This window comes from Macaca nemestrina, chromosome 1 (genome assembly GCF_043159975.1).
Source record: "Macaca nemestrina isolate mMacNem1 chromosome 1, mMacNem.hap1, whole genome shotgun sequence".
NCBI lineage: Eukaryota > Metazoa > Chordata > Mammalia > Primates > Cercopithecidae > Macaca > Macaca nemestrina.
The window spans coordinates 36,837,837-36,858,829 of record NC_092125.1 but is presented as its reverse complement, the minus strand read 5'-3'; the positions used below and the strand labels follow the sequence as shown (position 1 = coordinate 36,858,829).

Here is a 20,993-nt window from a genome sequence, read left to right as displayed (position 1 = left end):
TAACTAGAAATCTCAAACTCAAATAACTGACAAAAATCAAATTTTTTTCTGCTCTGAATTTTATCTGATTTTAAATGAATCTGTTTTTATTTTACTCCTCTTATATTAGCTGACTTTAAAACTATTATACTTATTAGATACAATGGTTCTCCCTTATCCTCAGGAGAATACATTCTAAGACCCCCCTTGGAAGCCTGAAGCCAAGGATAGTGTCAAGCCCTGGGTATATAATCTTTATTTGATCTGATAACCGAGAGGTCTTCTCAGTGACTAAGGGGTGGGTAGCATCTATGTTGTGGATATGTTGAGTAAAAGGATGATTTGCGTGTGAGGTGGGAAGAAGAAGCATGGCTTGAGATTTCATCATGCAACTCAGGGCAGCATGCAATTTAAAACTTTAGAATTTATTTCTGGAATTTTCTATTTAATATTTTTGGCCCTTGGATGACTGTGAGTAGCTGAAACTATGGGAAGTGAAACCATGGCATAAGGGGTGACTACTGTATATCAGAAACTTTTCTAAGAATAGTTGAATTATGCCTCAGACTTCTTAAATGGTCATAGTTTATTTTCCCTCATTATAGTAAAGGAAAGCTAAATAAAAATTGGGAAATTTAAATAAAACTGTCTTGAGATTATCTGCAGCATTCCTGTTGCAAATATTTTAGAAGGACAAGCTGTGCTGTAAGAATTGATGAGTATATTATATATTAATGTTGTTGTAGTAGTGTGTGAACGTTGCCTAAAATTTGAAAGAGAATCACCTGATTATCTAAAATAAAAAATAAATCGGAGAAGAAACACTAAGTGCTTATTTTAATTCCTTATGCAGCTTTTGGGGTACTGTTGTGGGAAATTGCTACCTATGGAATGTCACCGTATCCAGGTATTGACCTGTCTCAGGTCTATGACCTACTAGAAAAAGGATATCGAATGGAACAGCCTGAGGGATGCCCCCCTAAGGTTTATGAACTTATGAGAGCATGTGAGTATTTTTGCATGTTTTAATTTTGAAGGCATAAGCTAGCAGTTCAGAATAGTTAACAAAATTAGAAATATTTCTCCTCTCAGTGTTGTTAGATTGAATCCAGCCTCATGACATTTAAAGAATTTATCATTGATCAGGCAGTTGTCATATCATATACCATTGAATCTTACTGGAATCCTAAGCATAGTTGTTATGGCCTAAATATTGACCCAGTTTCTCAGAGACATTTGCATATTTAATAAGATAAGAAATTGAGTTTAGAGATTAAGGTGGGGAGGACTGTTTTCAACTAGATAAAAATGGTTGCTAAAGACTATGAAGAATGCATAAAAATAACCTCTGTGGTGGATAAACAGAAGCATCTGATTGCTTGCAGATGAAAAGGTTGGAAAGTGAGTAGTGAATTAAATTGCAAGGTTTGTTTGTTTGCTTGCTTGTTTTTGTTGGTGTTATTTTTGAAACAGTCTTGCTTTGTTGCCCAGACTGGGGTGCAGTGACACGATTTTGGCTCACTGAAACCTCTACCTCCTGGGTTCAAGTGATTCTCGTGCCTCAGCCCCTGAGTAGCTGGAACCACAGGCACACACACCATGCCCAGCTAATTTTATTTTTTTTTTTTGAGACGGAGTCTCGCTATGTTGCCCATGCTGGACTGCAGTGGTGCAGTCTCTGCAACCTCCGACCCCCTGGTTCAAGCGATTCTCCTGCCTCAGCCTCCCAAGTAGCTGGGATTACAGGCGCCTACCACCATGCCTGGCTAATTTTTGTATTTTGGGTAGAGATGGGGTTTTACCATGTTGGCCAGGCTGGTCTCCAACTCCTGACCTCAAGTGATACACCTGCCTTAGCCTCCCAAAGTGCTGGGATTATAGGTGTGAGCCACCACGCCCGGCCTAATTTTTGTATTTTTAGTAGAGTCAAGGTTTCACCATGTTGACCAGGGTGGTCTCAAACTCTTGGTCTCAACTAATCTGTCCACCTTAGTCTTCCAAAATGCTGGGATTACAGGTGTGGGCCACCGGGCCTGGACCCAATTGCAGTTGTGTTTAAACGTAAGTCTGTGTTCTTTCCTCATTGAACATTGACGTTCTCTGTTGCACTTTGTCAAAAATGAACTCTGAGCTCCTCCTTTTTGATATCCTTTTATATTTCTGAATATATATAGTTGATTATTTGTATGGTTAGGCTGAGTTTGAAGACAGGTTTTACTTCTGTTATTTTCAAGTGGAAGAAAACTTGCCATTTTCTAAACCATCTCCCTGTTTCTCCTCATCCTTTTAGTAGAGGGAATAGGAGCTGAGGCTAAATTGAAGCCCCAGCCTTAGAAAGTGGGTTCATGGCCAGGTGTGGTGGCTCACACCTATAATTCTAGCAGTTTGGGAGGCCGAAGTGAGCAGATTGCTTGAGCTCAGGAGTTGAAAAGCAACCTGAGCAATGTGGCAAAATCCTGTCTATATAAAAAAATACAGTAGTTTGAGATTGCTGTGTGCGCTCACTTTGGCTGGGCGCAGTGGCTCATGCCTGTAATCCCAGCACTTTGGGAGGCTGAGGTGAGTGGATCGCCTGAGGTCAGGAGTTTGAGACCAGCATGGCCAACATGGTGAAACCCCCGTCTCTACTAAAAATATAAAAATTAACCGGACGTGGTGGCATGTGCCTGTAGCCCCAGCTACTCTGGAGGCTGAGGCTGGAGAATCACTTGAACCCAGGAGGCGGAGGTTGCAGTGAGCTGAGATTACGCCACTGCACTCCAGCCTGGGTGACAGAGTGAGACTCCGTCTCAAAAAAAAAAAAAAAAAAAAAAAAAAAAAAAATATTATCCAGGTGTGGTGTTGCACACCCATAGTCCCAGCTACTTGGGGAGCTGAGGCAGGAGGATTGTTTGAACCCAGGAGGTCAAGGCTGCAGTGAGCCGAGATCGTGCCACTGCACTCCAGCTGGGTGACAAAGCAAGACCCTGTCTCAAAGAAAAAGGAAAAAGGAATTTAGAAAGTGGGTTCATTATACCTCTGAGTCTAGAGCTATGTTGCTATCATTGTGAACATGCTGTAACTCTAATAAGTATACATCATGATGCATAGAACTTGTTATTAGATATACCACTGGATATTGAACTTCTGCAAGGAGTTTTTAATATTTTCTTCTTCTGTTACACAGGCTGGAAGTGGAGCCCTGCCGATAGGCCCTCTTTTGCTGAAACACACCAAGCTTTTGAAACCATGTTCCATGACTCCAGCATTTCTGAAGGTGAGAATCTGTTGGATTTACTGTTGGTGACTAGCTCTGGGTAGTGGTGGTGGTGGCGATAATGGTAATTACATTTAAAAAATGATCAACTTTTGTAGTTTTGGACTCTGTTTCATGGTATTGAATTAATTTTTGACCTTTATTATTGCTGTGTTGCTATTTTGCTATTTTCGGTGCATCTTTGTGTCTCAAAAAATTGAAATTATATTTTAATTAGAAATTTATTCAGCCTCCCTATCAGTAACCTTAGTAAGTGTGGTAGCTCTTTAAGCATCAATACTTAGAATGTAGGGAAGAAAAAAGGAAAAAATAAGTATAAACTACATCTACAAAGCAGAACCAAGTTGTAAAAACGATAACCAGACATTCCATTTCTGGAAATAGATCTTAAGGAAATAATTAAGAATATAAACAAAGATTTAACTACAAGGACATTGCATCAAAGTATAGTTTATAATAGTGAGAAATTATGAACAACTGAAATATCTACTGGACTGTAAATTATTACATCCATATAGCTGAATATTTAAAATGATATTCATATATATGTGTGTGTGTGTGTGTATATATGCACACATTTTTTTTTTTTGAGACAGAGTCTCACTCTATCGCCTAGGCTGGAGTGCAGTGGTGTGATGTCGGCTCACTGCAGTCTTCGTCTCTCAGGTTCAAGCAATTCTCATGCTTCAGCCTCCCGAGTAGCTGGGATGGCAGGCGCCTGCTACCACACCTGGCTAATTTTTGTATTTTCAGTAGAGATGGGGTTTTGCCATGTCGGCTAGGCTAATCTTGAACTCCTGACCTTAAGTGATCCACCCTCCTCTGCCTCCCAAAGTGCTGGGATTACAGGTGTGAGCCATGGCTCCCGGCCTTCTTGGATATATTGACATGGAAAGGAGTTAAAGGTTAACTTAGTAAACGAGGATATCCAGATGTCCAATAACCGTGCTCAACATTACTCATCATAGAGAAATACAAAATAAAACCACAATGAGATACCAATCCACGGCCTACCAGAAAGGCTTAAATTAAAATCAGACTGGCCTGGCACAGTGCTTCACGCCTGTAATCCCAGCACTTGGGGAGGCCTAGGTGGATGGATCACTTGAGGTCAGCAGTTGGAGACTAGCCTGGCCAACATGGTGAAACCCTGTCTGTACTAAAAATACAAAAACTAGCCAAGCATGGTGGGTGCCTGTAATCCCAGATACTTGGGAGGCTGAGGTAGGAGAGTCACTTGAACCCGGAAGATGGAGGTTGCAGTGAGCTGAGATCGCACTGCTGCACTCTAGCCGGGGCGACAGAACAAGACTCCCTGTCAAAAAAAAAGACTGGGCACTGTGGCTCACACCTGTAATCCCAGCACTTTGGGAGGCTCAGGCAAGCAGATCACAAGTTCAGGAGTTCAAGACCAGCCTGGCCAACATGGTGAAACCCCATCTCTACTAAAAATACAAAGAATAACTGGGTGTGGTGGCTTGCTTCTGTAATCCCAGCTATTCAGGAGGCTGAGGCAGGAGAATCGTTTGAACCTGGGAGGCAGAAGTTGCAATGAGCTGAGATCACGCCATTGCACTCCAGCCTGGGCAGCAGGGTGAGACTCCATCTCCCCAAAAAAAAAAAAAAAAATCAAGCCAAAAATAATAACATGAAATTTTAGCAAGCATGCAGAGTAACCGCAGCTTTCATGTGAAATAGTATTGCCATTGGGGGACAGGTTGGCAGGGCCTAATAAACCTGAATGCACATATACCCTGTGATCCACCAGTTCTCCTACGTTGTGCCGATCAGACATGCATAACATTGTGAACCAAAAGACACATAGCAGGATGATGCTAGCAACGTATTCATAGTAACTCCAAACTGGAAACAACCTAAACATCCATCAGGAGGAGAACGGGCGGATTGTGGTATATTCACACATTGGCATGTTACACAGCAATGAGAACCCCTGCCACATATAGCAGCATGGACAAATCTACAGAGACGGTACTGGGCGAAGGAAGCCAGACAAAAGAGTACATACTTTATGATTCCGTGTATGTATTTTAGTACTCTACTTGCCAGTTCTTTCTCAGTTGTGTGCCTTTTCTGAAAAGAACTCCCTTTTTCTGTTATGAAATTGTACTTTTTATTGGTCCCCTTATCTTCCTCACAGAGGTAGCTGAGGAGCTTGGGAGAGCCGCCTCCTCGTCATCTGTTGTTCCGTACCTGCCCCGGCTACCTATACTTCCTTCCAAGACTCGGACACTGAAGAAACAGGTGGAGAACAAGGAGAACATTGAAGGGGCACAGGATGCCACAGAAAATTCTGCTTCCAGTTTAGCACCAGGTATGGGTCTCTCGGCAGGTAGAATCAAAATAGAAACTGCTTTGTTGAAAGAAGCATGGAGTATGAGGCTTTTTTTTTTTTTTTTTTGAGACGGAGTCTCACGCTGTTGCCCAGGCTGGAGTGCAGTGGCGCGATCTCGGCTCACTGCAAGCTCCGCCTCCTGGGTTCACGCCATTCTCCTGCCTCAGCCTCCTGAGTAGCTAGGACTACAGGCGCCCGCCACCGCGCCCGGCTAATTTTTTGTATTTTTAGTAGAGACGGGGTTTCACTGTGGTCTCGATCTCCTGACCTTGTGATCCGCCCGCCTCGGCCTCCCAAAGTGCTGGGATTACAGGCTTGAGCCACCGCGCCCGGCCTGAGTATGAGGCTTTTATGTTCACTTTCATGCCCGTCTTCCTGGAGGGAAGCATGGCGTCTCTTTTACCCACCCACAAAGCCCTTGGCTCCGCATTGCCAGTGTTGGTCGTCCTGATCTTTCCATCCAACATACAACTCTGGCTCCAGTTTCATCTCCTTAACCCTGGGTTCCCAAGTAGGTATCATCTTTACAGTTCCATCAAAAACTTCGCTGAACCTGATAGAGGAGAAGAGGTTGTGCGGTGGTTTTTAAAGAAAGGATGAGTGTTGAGGTAATAACCGGCGGGTTATCTCCTCCCTGGCTTTTTTTTTCTTTTATTTTGAGATGGAGTCTCACTCTGTCGCCCAGGCTGGAGTGCAGTGGCCGGATCTTGGCTCATTGCAAGCTCCGCCTCCTGGGTTCACGCCATTCTCCTGCCTCAAACTCCCGAGTAGCTGGGACTACAAGCGCCCGCCACCAGGCCCGGCTAATTTTTTTTATTTTTAGTAGAGATGGGGTTTCACCGTGTTAGCCAGGATGGTCTTGATCTCTTGACCTCCTGATCCTCCTGCCTTGGACTCCCAAAGTGCTAGGATTACAGGCGTGAGCCGCCGTGCCCGGCCCCCTGTCTCCCCTGATTTTTAAAACTCATATCACGTTTGGAACACCAGTCACTGTGAAATGATAATGTATTTATTATTTATCTCTGAGTCCTGCCAACACCTGACACTTGATAAATGCTGACAAAACTCTTATAATGCTGCCTCGGTAATTCAAATGTGATAGATTCACTTCTTGTCTTTTAAGTTACTGATTGACCATTTCTCGTCAGGGTTCGTCAGAGGTGCACAGGCCTCCTGTGGATCCCCAGCACTGCCTCGAAAGCAAAGAGACAAGTCACCCAGCAGCCTCTTGGAAGATGCCAAAGAGACATGCTTCACCAGGGATAGGAAGGGGGGCTTCTTCAGCTCCTTCATGAAAAAGAGAAATGCTCCCACACCCCCCAAACGCAGCAGCTCCTTCCGAGAAATGGAGAATCAGCCCCATAAGAAATACGAACTCACGGGTAACTTCTCATCTGTTGCTTCTCTACAGCATGCTGATGGGTTCTCTTTCACTCCTGCCCAGCAAGAGGCGAATCTGGTGCCACCCAAGTGCTATGGGGGGAGCTTTGCACAGAGGAACCTCTGTAATGACGACGGTGGTGGGGGTGGGGGCAGTGGCACTGCTGGGGGTGGGTGGTCTGGCATCACAGGCTTCTTTACACCACGCTTAATCAAAAAGACACTGGGCTTACGAGCAGGTAAACCCACAGCCAGTGATGACACTTCCAAGCCTTTTCCAAGGTCAAACTCTACATCTTCCATGTCCTCAGGGCTTCCAGAGCAGGATAGGATGGCAATGACCCTTCCCAGGAACTGCCAGAGGTCCAAACTCCAGCTGGAAAGGACAGTGTCCACCTCTTCTCAGCCAGAAGAGAATGTGGACAGGGCCAATGACATGCTTCCAAAAAAATCAGAGGAAGGTGCTGCTCCAAGCAGGGAGAGACCAAAAGCCAAGTTATTGCCCAGAGGAGCCACAGCTCTTCCTCTCAGAACGCCCTCTGGGGATCTAGCCATTACAGAGAAGGACCTTCCAGGGGTGGGAGTGGCTGGAGTGGCAGCTGCCCCCAAGGGCAAAGAGAAGAATGGTGGGGCACGACTTGGGATGGCTGGAGTTCTAGAGGATGGAGAGCAGCCAGGCTGGCCTTCTCCAGCCAAGGCTGCCCCCGTCCTCCCAACCACTCACAACCACAAAGTGCCAGTCCTTATCTCACCCACTCTGAAACACACTCCAGCTGACGTGCAGCTCATTGGCACAGACTCTCAGGGGAATAAATTCAAGCTCTTATCTGAGCATCAGGTCACATCCTCTGGAGACAAGGACCGACCCCGACGGGTAAAACCAAAGTGTGCCCCACCCCCACCACCAGTGATGAGACTACTGCAGCATCCGTCCATCTGCTCAGACCCTACAGAAGAGCCGACTGCCCCGACTGCAGGACAGTCCACGTCAGAAACACAGGAAGGAGGAAAGAAGGCAGCTCTGGGTGCAGTGCCCATCGGTGGGAAAGCTGGGAGGCCAGTGATGCCTCCACCTCAAGTGCCTCTGCCCACATCGTCCATCTCGCCAGCCAAAATGGCCAACGGCACAGCAGGTACTAAAGTGGCTCTGAGAAAAACCAAACAGGCCGCTGAGAAAATCTCAGCAGACAAAATCAGCAAAGAGGCCCTGCTGGAATGTGCTGACCTACTGTCCAGTGCAATCACGGAACCTGTGCCCAACAGCCAGCTGGTAGACACTGGACACCAGCTGCTCGACTACTGCTCAGGCTATGTGGACTGCATCCCTCAGACTCGCAACAAATTTGCCTTCCGAGAGGCTGTGAGCAAACTGGAGCTAAGCCTGCAGGAGCTACAGGTGTCTTCAGCAGCTGCTGGTGTGCCTGGGGCAAACCCTGTCCTTAATAACTTACTGTCATGTGTACAGGAAATCAGTGATGTGGTGCAGAGGTAGCCGCTGTTAGCCTGGTGGGAAAATGCACACATTTCTGAGGGGAGAGGGAAAGGGACTTGTTTTCCTGTGTTCTTGTTTTCAGAAAATGAAAGACTCATACTTGAGTGTGTTTATGTGAAGTACCTCAGATCCCTGAGTTCTCACGTTTACAGTTTCATCTCAAAAATAAGAAGCAAACCACATAAGTATAGGAGAGGTAAATTAAGTGGGGGCGAGGCAGTCGTGGACAGGGTTGGAAACTGCACTGGAAAATAGGGAACATGTGTATGTCATAAGGAAGGCAATGCAGCCCATCCCTACCTGGGATGCTGGGAGGTGCTAGGCAGGGCTGCTCTCAGCAAGACCGCAGCAGCTGCACCCAGACCTGGGGCTCTGGTAGGTACCAATGGTGATTATGCTCCAATTTACCTAATGAATTTGGTGGGACAGAAGAAAGGAAAGCTGGGAATATACCCAGAGAAATTTTTGTTCAGGACTGTTGGAAGCAGATGTTAGCCTTGCTTGCTTCCACAAGGCCATTGCTGCTGTAATAAGAACTGCAAATCAGAGCACTACAACACAAAACTGGGAAATGTGGCCCTACCTGAATGCCTCTGTCCTGTTTTCCGCTGGTGTATTAGTGCAGGAAGTAAAGAATGCTGGAAAGTTGAAGCAGGGGATTGAAAACCTTCTGAAATCTTACACAGATTAGCAGAAGTCACTTCTCCCAGTCTGGTATATTATTTCATAATGGACCAGGATCGGCTTCCTGCTTGTTGGTGGCTATCTGTAAACCATAAGTACAGGGGTCTCCCTAGTGGTTCTTCTCTGTCTTTTGCTGGGCAGGCTGTCTTCCTTTATTCCTGGTAGCATTCAGAGCATTAACCAGTGTTGATTTTGAAAATAGTAGTCCCTGCAGATTCTCACAAGGGAATGAATCCTGTTGGGATACAGTTCCCCTGCATACTGACACACTGGCCAAGGACTTGAGCAGCTGCGTATTTTTCTTTATTAACTAAAATACCAGGGAGATGGTCTTTTCTTGAAACCCGGTGGCCTGTGACTGAGAGGAAAAGCTGGCTTGGTCCTAATGGCTGTTTCTCTACCTTTCCCCTCCCTTACCACCTTGAGCCCAATCTAGGTAGAGAATAGGGAGAGGCATTCTCCTCTGTGTGGATTTGAAGTGAATCACCCCCATGTTATTCTCACGTGCTTTTCTTCTCTCACATATTCCTCCCTACCCCCCACCCAATCATTGTGCTTATTTGTACAGATCTTATTGGGAATATTCTTTATTTATTTTGTCATTTCACTTCTATTTTAAGAATGCATAATTGAAGAGTAGTCATTTTCAGGGAGCACCAGTTAGACCCTGGGAACCTAATGACTTAATCCTTAAATATGTTTTGCCCTTGAAAAATAGGCCTTTTCCTTCCCTACTTAGTTATAATTGTGGAAGCTAATTAGGATGGCATGGAAGTGAATCTAATGAGTTAGGTATTATTAATGTTCTTGGTATTGGGTCTAATTCCAATTACTGCTTCATTCTCTTTTTAGAGCTTTATGAATACTTCCCCCATCCTCCCCAAGGAGAGCTCAATACACATGTATTTTTATTTTGTTCTCTCAAAGGAATATTAGCTTAGGAAGATAGGAATTCAACATCGAGCAGTGAGTTTTCTTCCTGGCTCTGTCACTGATACAGTGTCAAACCACAGCCCCATCTCTTAATCTGTTCAATTAAGGTAATAGTGCATGTTCTCAAGGGTGTTGCAAATAAGTGTACAGCTGTCCCTTTGAGAGCCTCTCTGGAAAGCTCTTTCAGTGCAGTGTTGTCATGCTGAATGGTTTTTCATTCTCTTATTTGCTGAGTAGAAAATATTAATGAAATTAAGAATTGCTGCGATTATATTAATTGGGCTGGAATACTAAGGGGGAAACTATGTTTTGAATTGAGTTTGGCATTTTTGACCAAGAACAAAGTTGAGTTTTCACTGGAAAGAAAGGAAACCTTGATTCTTACCATTGCTGCTCCAAAGGAGGCCCAGGTTAAGAAGATTAGAGGAGACAAGCGGTGCTGGGCATTCCTGGCAGGTGTTGGGTGATCCCCGCAGTACGTCGCCTGCAGCTGCAGCACAGGCAGCTAGTGATCAGGTTCATCTCCTCGTAGAGGTTGAAAGAGAACTCAGATGTGAAAACCAGCCGTCCTTTTCCCACCTTCTTTCCTGCCATTCTCGCTCATCATACTTGTCCATAAACTTGAAGAACTCGTTTTAGCAGTTAGCCTTTTAAGGTCGAGGATGGGAAAGCTAAAACTTCAGAATATTATTATGCTGCTTTTTAGGTTTATCCCTGTTGTTGTGGGATGCAAGTTAAGGGATTATAATTGTTTTTCAGGGTTTTTTTGTTCTTTGTTTTTTAAGCAAGGGCTCTATTTTCCCTTGAGAGTTCTGGAAATAAGCCTTGGAGAAACACTACTGAGTGTATGTAGGCTCCCTGGTTTTCTCGCCCAACAACAATCTGAAGGGTAGGGGTGGGGGCTGTGTCTTACTCAGGGGCAGCACCTAGCTCTGTCTTGCCTACAGTGGGTGCACAATACATAAATGGAATTGATTTTTGTCAACACTGTCGAGTGGCATTGACTGTTGGAGCACACCCCATCCACATGATGCTTGAACTATGTAACTTCAGGGGTTGAGGGCTCAAGGTTCAGGTTAAAGAGGCACTGTCAACTTACTGTACAAGCATAATTTAGGTTTTTCCTTTTTCTACTTGAAAAGGACCAGCTTAAACACAAACCCTTATGTAAATTAAAAGGTTTGAATCCAAAGCAGAGAAAACTGCTTCTAGAAACTAAAAGTGTAGTTTAATTTTAGCTATTCTAAAAGCAGTGAGAAAAGGCCCACGTACAAGGCATTGACAATTTTCTAACGTGATTATGCTGTGTATCTGGATGCACAGATTGTGTATTGGGCTGCCACTGCTTGATTCCTTTCATGTACAGATAATATTATTTCAGTTTAGATTTCCTACTTTAAAATGCCGTGATTTGTGTTGAATACATCTTGATTGTGCTTTACCTAAAGTATTTTCTTAAAAGGCTTTGTGTAAAATTTAAATGTATATATTTTCCTGTAGACTTCCATCATGATTTTCAGAGATTAGCCTTAAAAAATTTGGCCCTAAGAAACTCATTCAGTGTTTTTCTAGATGACCTCTGTACGTAGAGGTCGTTACAATGGAGACCCTTTACCAGCAGCATTTTAGGATTTAAATTAGATGGAGAGTTTCTTAGGATTCAACTGAAAGTTGGCCAGTAAAATATTTCCCAGGTAATAAAGCATGCTGACTTTGCTAAGGCACTGCCCATTTTTGTTTAACTAAAGTCATGGAGATTTTGAGTTTAAAGGATGCAGTATAGATAGTGGTTTAGTGTTTAGGCTCTAATGCCGGTCTAAAAGGCAAGTCATTTAACCTTGGGAGCCTCAGTTTCCTCATTGTAAAACAGGGATAATAATAGTAACTACCTCAGGGTTGTTGTAAGGATTAAATGAGATGATATTTGTAAGATACTTAGCTCAAGTGCCTGGCACACAATGAGCACACTCTATAAATGTTAAACTGCTACTACTATTATTAACACCCAGTCTAGGGATGCACAGCAGGATCCCCTAGGGGGAAAAAAAAACCAAACTGACGGAATAGCCCCACTCCACAGAATTCCCAGTGGACTGGGGTCTCGGCCAGTGTATTCTCCAGTGATCTCACCAGGTGTTTCAAACACCCACTGCTATCTGAAAACTATTAGTACGCCAACCCTTTTCTTTATAGATTAAGAAACTAGCAGAAGATGGTTCAGTAACTTGCCCATTGTCTCAACAGTTAATTAGTGGCAGAGCCAGGACTAGAATTCAAGTCTCTTGACTTTATGGTTGTGGGGTCTTTCCACCATACCTGCTGCCATGTGAGACACTGCAAAAAAGTGGCTCAGAATGACAATCAGCCTGTGTGGTGTTGCACACTTTGTAAAGCACATGCTCCTGACACTCTGACCTTAAGGGATTTGAATGTGGAGTAATGGGGACACGAGCAAAGCAAGCACTCAGTAGAATTCAGTCATTTAAACAATCATATGGGGTCATTCTTTTGGACAGACCTCAGCAACACAGCAATGTGCACTTTGTAGTAAAGAAAACCAACTTGAGTTGTTAAAAAACCTAGTTAGTCCTACATTCCTTTTTCTTAAAAAAAACTTTATTGTTCACATTGTTTTAATAACTATGAGATAATGTATATGAGAGCACTTTGAGAAAATATCAACTGTAATATAACTATAAGGTGGTAGTATTGTCTGTTTAAAAGATAAGACAGTTGATTCAATGTGGATGGACCCTGTGGGGGACCTGAAAATGCAGATATGTAAGAATCACCTCTGTCCTGTATCACAGTTAGAAGTATGAAACTGCTTAACGAATATGAGCAGGTGTAGCAAGTGTTTTGCTAAAGTTGTAGTTCAGAGCTGAATTACTTCAGGGAACTAGGGACCAACTTTTTGGTTTAATTCCGATCTTTAAAAAGTAAGAATGTGTACTCACTCCAGAACACAGAAGCTCTTCCAGGGACCTTGACTCAAGAAGGATGAGGCCCTCTTCTCCATTTGTCCACTATATGCTTGGCCATTTATCCTAAATGTGGTGGGAGCAGACTTGTTATCTGTTATGTTGACAGTGTCTTTTTTAACCTATGTCCTGCATAGTTTTGTTAGGTTTACAGGGGGAAGTGGATGGCCATAAAACCAGTGCACTCTGGGAATTACTTTTCTAGGATTTCCTACCAGTTATAAATGACATTGACATTTGTCATCTGTCTTTTTTTTTTCTTTTTCTAAAAAGAGTAGCTGAATTTAATTCACCTATTATAAAATACTTGAAAGGAAATTGCATTGGTGGCCACTTTTGAATGATAGTTACATTTCATGATGACCCCTCCTGCTCCCTTCCATTTTGCTACTGATGTCATTGTTATTATCAGGCTGTGCCCCTACCAGGAGTTCATATTGGGTTGACGGGGTTATCTATATTTTTGTTCTTGATTTTTGAGTTTCATCGTCTTGCATTAAATTGTTCCCCTTGGATTTGGGGTTCATCTCTGTGCCCTAAGGATCTGCTATGACCAATCCTCTTTTTGTAGGTGGGTCTCTGGCTTAAGTATTGATAGGCTTCAGCGGTTTGTATCTCTGTCTTAGCTTATATCAAGCCAGTAGTAGCTCACTTCCTTTGTAAATGCCTACTTCAGTCTGGAATCCGTAGGAGTATGTGAGAACTTCTGAAACGTCTCCCACTCTTTAACAGTCAGGATATCTATATCATTTGGATAGAGTTCCGGTTTTTCAACTACTAGACTTTTGCAAGGCTTGCTTCCCGCCCTGCCCCCGCCCCAGCAAGCCAGTAGTAATCGTTATTGTTACTTGCTCTGTTCAGCACAACTGTGGTTCACTTGAACTTCACTGTCATTCCCTGTGCTCCTCTCTTACTGGGAAGTGTGGGTAGGATTCAGGGCTGTGGGCGGGCCGCGCCTGCTCCAGAGCACTCACCCCCAGACTCCTAGTCCAGCCTGTCTTTTGGGAAGTTTATTGCAATGTCCACAAGGATGAATTTCTGCTTTTCATGCCACCTCTGTGAGGTATGTATTCTATCTTGAGTATGTACAAGATGATACCTTTTGGCCGGGCTTGGTGGCTCATGCCTATAATCCCAGCACTTTGGGAGACCAAGATGGTCAGATCACTTGAGGTCAGGAGTTTGAGACCAGCCTGGCCAACATGGCGAAACCCCATCTCTACTAAAAATGTAAAAATTAGCCAGGTATGGTAGTACACGCCTGTAATCCCAGTTACTCCCGAGGCTGACGCAGAAGAATTGCTTGAACCCAGGAGGCGGAGGTTGCAGTGAGCTGAGATTGCGCCGCTGCACTCCAGCCTAAGTGACAGAGTGAGACACATCAAGAAAAAACAAAAACAAGATGATACCTTCATTTCTGACTCAATATCCTAGATCCAAAGGACAGGAAATTAGGGAAGACTTCACCCTGTGGGATCAGGATAAAAAGATCCCATACTCCTCCCCAGGTAAGGAGGCCTTGTGGCAGATCATGATTGAAAGCTGACTTGGAATGGCAGAAACTGCTGAGAGGCCACCCTTGGAGATTTGTGCCTTCAAAGATAGATTTCATGAGTCTTACAGAGGAAAAACTCGTCAGCTGGGTTGATTTTGCATGATTATTGAACGAGAACTGGTAGACACGAGCTTCTCAGGTGGCAGTGGCCAGAGCCTCCATCTGTGAGAATCCCCCACTTGAAGTGGTTTCCTGAGAGTGCTCACTCAGCAATGGCTGCGTTTCTCAAGCCCACCTGCGAGGCCTCACTGGACCCTTCCCTCCAAGTGCACTTACTTCTTCATCCCCATGTACATCTCTAACTTTGAAATTGTTTACCTCTCCTAGAAAAATCTTACCTTTTACCCTGAGCAGAGTAGCAAAGCCCTGTTCACTCAGAGGGAGCAGCTGGCATGTTGAAGGGGAAAGGCCAGGCACAGCACTGTCCTCAGACCACCCCATATCTGGAGCAGAATTGTGATACATGTCATCTGTGTCTGTTCTGGAAGATTCTTTGTTCATCATTGTACTCGCATCAGCAGATTTTCAGGGTCCTCCTTGTCATTCCAGGCTACTGAGCTGAACCCTTAGAAGCTGGGGTCTCCGAGCATGCTAAGTAACCTTTTAGGACACGCTGGAGGCAAACTGTGGAATGCTAGCAGGCTTTATGAAAGGAAATATAGGGAGTTTGTGTAGTCGGAACTTGCTTAGATTTGCTTCTGAATCTCAGAGCGGGAGTTTTAAATCATGTAATTAGGCACCATCAACTTTAGCTGGAGAATGGGACTTAAATGTTCACATGTATGTATACTTAATTTTCAGCAATTATAGCACAACAAAAAATATGCAAATTTATTGTTTTAGAAGGTATTGCAGGACTAGGAACGCTTTAGGGTCATCAACAGTAAACCTCAGATACTGTTCTGCATGATTCAGAAGTACCATACCAGGTATTGTGAGTGGCAAGAAGGCCAGGAGACAGAGATGCTTCTGGTAGATGAAGGCCAGAGAAACCAGCTCTCCTCCATTTGACAGCAATTTTTCACTGTGGCCACTTGGACTCCATTATGTTTTGAGAGGAATTTATTGAGATCTTGAGAAATCACCATGATTAGGATGATTGTCAATTAGTATTCAGAAATTAGAAAGGAACAATGAGATACTCATTGTATGGTTCTTTAGGGCATATGTTTGAAAACCCTTTCATCTCAGATCTGTATAGCTGGTATGCGTTTGTGTCCGTAAGTGCACATGCACTGCCGTCGTGCCCATTAAGAACGGGGGAGTAAGTAAAAGAGGAATCACTCAGATCTTTCCTTGGGTGAACAGCGGTGGTGTGGTTGGTGTGTTGACTGTGAACAGGCTGACTTAGCTGTTGATGCATACTCAGAACCCCCATCTCCTCGCAGACTCTGCACTTTTCCTTCTCTGCAGTCTGATTCTCTAATGACTGTCACTGGACAAACCCCAGTTTTATGCTTGCTTAGTAAAAATAAGTTTAAACATTTCATGGTGGTTGACAGAGCTTTGTCCCAAAACATGCGGATTCAGATTGAACATTTATACCAAAGGTCCCGCCCTGCAGGTGTGTATGTGGTGCACAGAGAGTGGGGTTTGGAGCATCGGGCACTGTGTGCATTGCTAAGGGGACATAGTGAGACAACGTGGGATTTTAACTAAAAACACATCAGTCGTGGGCCACGCTACCAGTGTTGTCAGGTATTTGTTCTTCATTGTTGTTGTAATATATTTTCCGTTGTTTTTCTAATTTAATTCTCTCCCTCTGTTGTCTGACTGTGAACTGCTAACAGTGTTAAACTTGATGTAAATAAATGAGGCCCTTGAAAGGGACTGCTCTCTCTGTCTTCTCACAAGGTTTGCCAAGTTGTGTTTTGTTTTAAATAAAGGTTGCAATATTTTATTGGCAAAGTAGGCTGGAGATTGGAGTGTTTATCCCATGATTTCAGTTGACAGGGAATCTAAGCAGCATTTCTTTCTCTCTACGTAATACGGATGTCTATAAAGTAAAGAAGCTGCTTTTAGCAAGCAGCCCTCTGGCACATTCTTTAGAATGTCCTCTGTGGGGGTGAATACTCATCCGTTGATGGATTACATTTTTGGAAGTGAACAAAAGGCATCATCTGGAGTCCAGGCTGCTGTGCATAAGGTGGGTAATGTGTTTGTATGTGTGTCTTCAACATGAAGCGACTGTCAAGTGAAATTTAATTCTCTCAAAATCCATTCTGAGGACAACTCCAAGTAAGTTCTAAGTGTTTTGAGTCAATGTAGCATTTATAGAGTGGGTGTAGAACCCCACAGGATAACGTTCCATTCTGGTTGATGTGGTCTTCAGTTTTTTATGAATGAGTTACTGCTTTTAGAAGTAACCTTAACTAGGTATGGGTAGAATATACACAAGTTGTGCATACATGAGGCCCAATTAAACTGGCTGGTAAGCAGCAGTTTATACACCTCCTCACATTCCACCTTCAGTCCTTTTCTCCCACTCATTTTTGGTTGTCTAGAAAGTCTTGTTTTTAGAATCTTCCAAGAATCTCTCAATGTGATTTAACTTACAATTTTTTTTTTTTTTTTTTTGAGATGGAGTTTCCTTTCGTTGCCCAGGCTGGAGTGCAGTGGCATGATCTCGGCTCACTGCAACCTCTGCCTCCCAGGTTCAAGCAGTTCTGCTGCCTCAGCCTCCCAAGTAGCTGGGACTACAGGTGCGTGCTACCATGCCCAGCTAATTTTTGTAGTTTTAGTAGAGACAGGCTTTCACCATATTGGCCAGGCTGATCTCGAACTCCTGACCTCAAGTGATCCACCCACCTCGGCCTTCCACAGTGCTGGGATGAGTTCGCCCACTGCCTAGACAGAGCCAGTTTATCAAGACAGAAGAATTGCGATGGTGAAAGAATAATTCACGCAGAGCTGGCTGTGCCAGAGACCGGAGTTTTATTATTACCCAAATCAGTCTCTCAGAAAATGGGGGGGTCAGAGTTTTTAAGGATAATTTGGTGAGTAAAATCATGGAGAATCGAAGCTGTTCTCTTCTGCTGAGTCAGTTCCTAGGTGGGGGCCACAGAACTGGTTGGCAGGTCCAGGTGGGGCCATCTGGTTGTTAGAAATGAAAAACCTGGAAAGACATCAAAAAGGCCAATCTTAGGTTCACAATAGTGACATTAACCTTCAAGAGTAATTGGGGAAGTTGCAAATCTTATGACCTCCAGAATAATGGCTGGTAAGAATTCCAGTTCCTCTCATCTTGGCTTAGTGGCCTTTCATTTGTTTTACAAGAATGGTTTAGCCTTTTTGGGAAGGGCTATTTAAACAAACTATACACAAAAATCCTTCCCAAAGCTAGTTTGGCCTATGCCCAGGAATGAACAAGGACAGTTTAGAGGTTAGCAACAAGATGGGGTCAGTTAGGTCTGATATGTCACTCATAGTTTTCTCAGTTTATGATTTTTGCAAAAGCGGTTTCATAGGCACTTTATAAAAATGAACTCATGTCATCCAGCGACCCTATGAGGTAGGTACGGTTATGCTGGAGTGGACACGGAGGCTAAACTGCTTTCCCGTGGCCTCACAGTGGTAAGTGGTGAAACCATGGCTCCAGCCCTGGCAGTCTGGCTCCAGAGAATGTGTTTGGAACCACTATATTCTGCTGCTTGTCCTGGTTCCCCAGGTGGGAGGTTCAGATCCTCTGTTTATGACGCCAAACACAGCTGGCCAGTGCTGGAACGGATGCCACCTGTTCTGTCTCTGAGACTTACCCTTTAACAAGTGTGTTCAGTGCGTTTAGAGCCTGGTGTGCAGTAGCATCGGGTGGCTTGCATCTTCTGGGATGCTCGAGACGGAAAACCTGTAAGTAGCTAACACTGGCTCCATCCGATTGTATAGTTAGGCTGAGTCCACTTTTATCCCTTGAGTGGTATGAAACTAAAACCCTTTTATTTCATTGATTTGAATATTTGAGTACCTAATGTGGCTCAGGGTAGGTACTTTCTAACCTTGAGGCAGTTGAGTAAATGAGCACAATAAACTGTTCAATGTGGAAGAGACAGAAGTGTTTCATTTGATAAGAACTAAAGGAGAGAGGGTTGAGGAAGGCTTTTTGTTTTTTGAGATGTAGTTTCACTTGTCACCCAGGCTGGAGTGCAATGGTGCGATCTCAGACCATTGCACCCACCACCTCCTGGGCTCAAGTGATTCTCCTGCCTCAGCCTCCCGAGTAGCTGCGACTATAGGCTCATGCCACCACACCTGGTTAATTTTTTTTAATAGAGACGGGGTTTCACCAGCTTTGCCAGGCTGGTCTTGAACTCCTGATGTCAGGTAATCTGTGAGGAAGGCTTAAATTAAGAAAGGACACGAGATGATAAAAGAAAGAAAAGGCTAGGCACAGTGGCTCATGCCTGTAAGCCCAATACTTTGGGAGGCTGAGGCAGGAAGATAGCTCAGGAGTTCCAGACCAGCCTGGGCAACATAGTGAGCCCCTAACTGTGTGTGTGTGTGTGTGTAATATGTAAAAAACAGGGAAGAAGGAAGGGGAAAGGCACATAATGAACACTGTTTAGGCACAATGCTACATGTCTACACGGTGCCATTTAATCCTCAAAAATGACTGCTTTTCTTTTTACAGCTGAGAGTACAGGAGTGAACATTTTTACATGTAAGAGCAATGTGCTGTGGAAGCCTCTTCAGTAGGAGGTTGGCATGACTTGGTTCCACCGATGCGGTCCCAAAGCAAACTGACTAGATGGGCAGACCAGCCACATACCCTGCTAGCTCCATGTGTGCCAGCATCCACCCTGTCTCTGCCAGGCCTTACCAGGATTATCAGGTTTGAAATTTTGCTAGATCTCAGAAACAGTAAGAAAGTAGGCCAAGGATTTTAGAAAAATCAAAAATTTTAATCTTTACATTAACACGTCAAGACCCCCAATTGTCTTTGAAAAGATTCCCCCCTCCCCCACCAAAATCTGTAGACCATAAGTCTTGGCCTACACTGACCTGATTTGTAAAACACCTTCCTCTGTGTACTTTTCCCTTCAGCCTCAGGCTCTTGGCTGATTGCTCACAACAGAAGCAGCCCGGCTTTCCTCTGGGAGTCCCAATTTGAAAGCCCACCAGCCCGTAAACCTAGAGTGTACTCGCCACTCCTGGGTCACAGAACTTCGTTCTCCCCAGCTCTCTAACCCAAGGACTCTACAGCCTTTGAGGCCCAACACCCAAGCTCTTCCTTGCAGAAGAGCTGAGATGCTAAGGAGACCATCTGGAGTGTCATAATAAGCCTTTGGGATTTGCTGAGCTCCCACACGCCTGTCTTCAACCACCTGGCCCACTTTCTTCAACCACATTCCACTTTGGAATGCGTGTCTTTAAGGCACCAAGTGATCTTAAGAATGGGGTCTGTTTTTGAATCCAGCAATCCAAGTTCCTATCTCGGTGGGACCCCCGAAAAAAAAGAAAAAGGATTGGCTCAGCTTCTAATGTAAGGCCTGCCTTTTACACACCAGTTGTGTGTTAGTGACTGCTGGATGCCAGTCCACAGCCCCTCAAACAGCTCACAGTCCCAAACAGGGTGCTCCTACAGGTCCCAGGGTCCCGTTAGTGGAAGAAAGGGAGCTCCAGGAAGTCTTCCTCTAGCCTTCATGACAGGAAGTAGTTAATCCTCTGGGAAATAGACTTGCAGCCCTGGGAAGAAAAGAGTTGTTCCTCCTTGGGGACATACACCATCATCTGGGCAATTTCATCCAGTGCCTCTTCTGTATACAGGAGCTCCTGGCTCAGGAAGGCATCCCGTGCACACAGCCTCACGTGACGGTACTCCAGTGGCAGGAAGGGGATGAAGGAGTCAATCAGGTTTTCCTTCACAAGACGGCTGTGGCCAAAGCCATTGTCTGAAATCAAGACCAAAGTTACATGGAGTCTGACCTAGGACTGAACTTAGCTGGAATTTAGAGGGGGGTGGGGGGTTGCTGTTTGTTTCTTTTAAACAGGGGCTTGCTCAACCAGGCTGGAGTACAGTGGTGCGATCTGGGCTCCTTGCAGCCTCCACCTCCTGGGTTCAAGGGATCCTCCCATCTCAGCCTGTGAGTAACTGGGACCACAGGTGCACACCACACCTGGCTGTTTTTTGTATTTTTTGGAGAGAGGGTTCCACCATGTTGGCCATGCTGGTCTAGATCTCCTGGACTCAAGTTAGCCGCCCGCCTCAGCCTTCCAAAGTGCTGGGACTACAGGTGTGAGCCACCGCACCTGGCCCCAACTGGAGTTTTAAGGTGCCCCCAAACTGAAGGGCGGGGTGAGGTGGGCTCTCTTCTCTCAACTCTAGGAGTGCTGTCTGCAGTGTGTGTCAAGAACTCTACAGCTGTGTCTCCTTTAGGTAAAGTCTT

General features: G+C 44.6%; 2 protein-coding genes across 9 annotated transcripts in view; one reads left to right on the top strand and one right to left on the bottom strand.

Moving 5' to 3' along the window:
• The window catches only part of LOC105484502 (ABL proto-oncogene 2, non-receptor tyrosine kinase), a 131,068-nt gene extending 110,999 nt beyond the window's left edge, over window positions 1-20,069 (top strand). For 4 of the 8 annotated variants that reach the window (XM_011746189.2, XM_011746186.2, XM_011746190.3 and 1 more), the window contains 5 exons: window positions 833-985; window positions 3,146-3,235; window positions 5,394-5,567; window positions 6,737-6,970; window positions 7,280-20,069. In XM_011746189.2, the coding sequence (XP_011744491.2) occupies window positions 833-985; window positions 3,146-3,235; window positions 5,394-5,567; window positions 6,737-6,970; window positions 7,280-8,460 (1,832 nt within the window). In that variant the 3' untranslated portion in view covers window positions 8,461-20,069. Of the gene's footprint in view, window positions 1-832; window positions 986-3,145; window positions 3,236-5,393; window positions 5,568-6,736 lie in introns of all 8 variants that reach the window. The other 4 variants (XM_011746184.3, XM_011746182.3, XM_011746185.3 and 1 more) reach the window with 1 other exon arrangement.
• The window catches only part of LOC105484499 (torsin family 3 member A), a 15,640-nt gene continuing 14,134 nt past the window's right edge, over window positions 19,488-20,993 (bottom strand). The window contains exon 6 of the mRNA XM_011746181.3: window positions 19,488-20,498. Within this exon, the coding sequence (XP_011744483.2) occupies window positions 20,248-20,498 (251 nt within the window). The 3' untranslated portion in view covers window positions 19,488-20,247. The remainder of the gene's footprint in view (window positions 20,499-20,993) is intronic.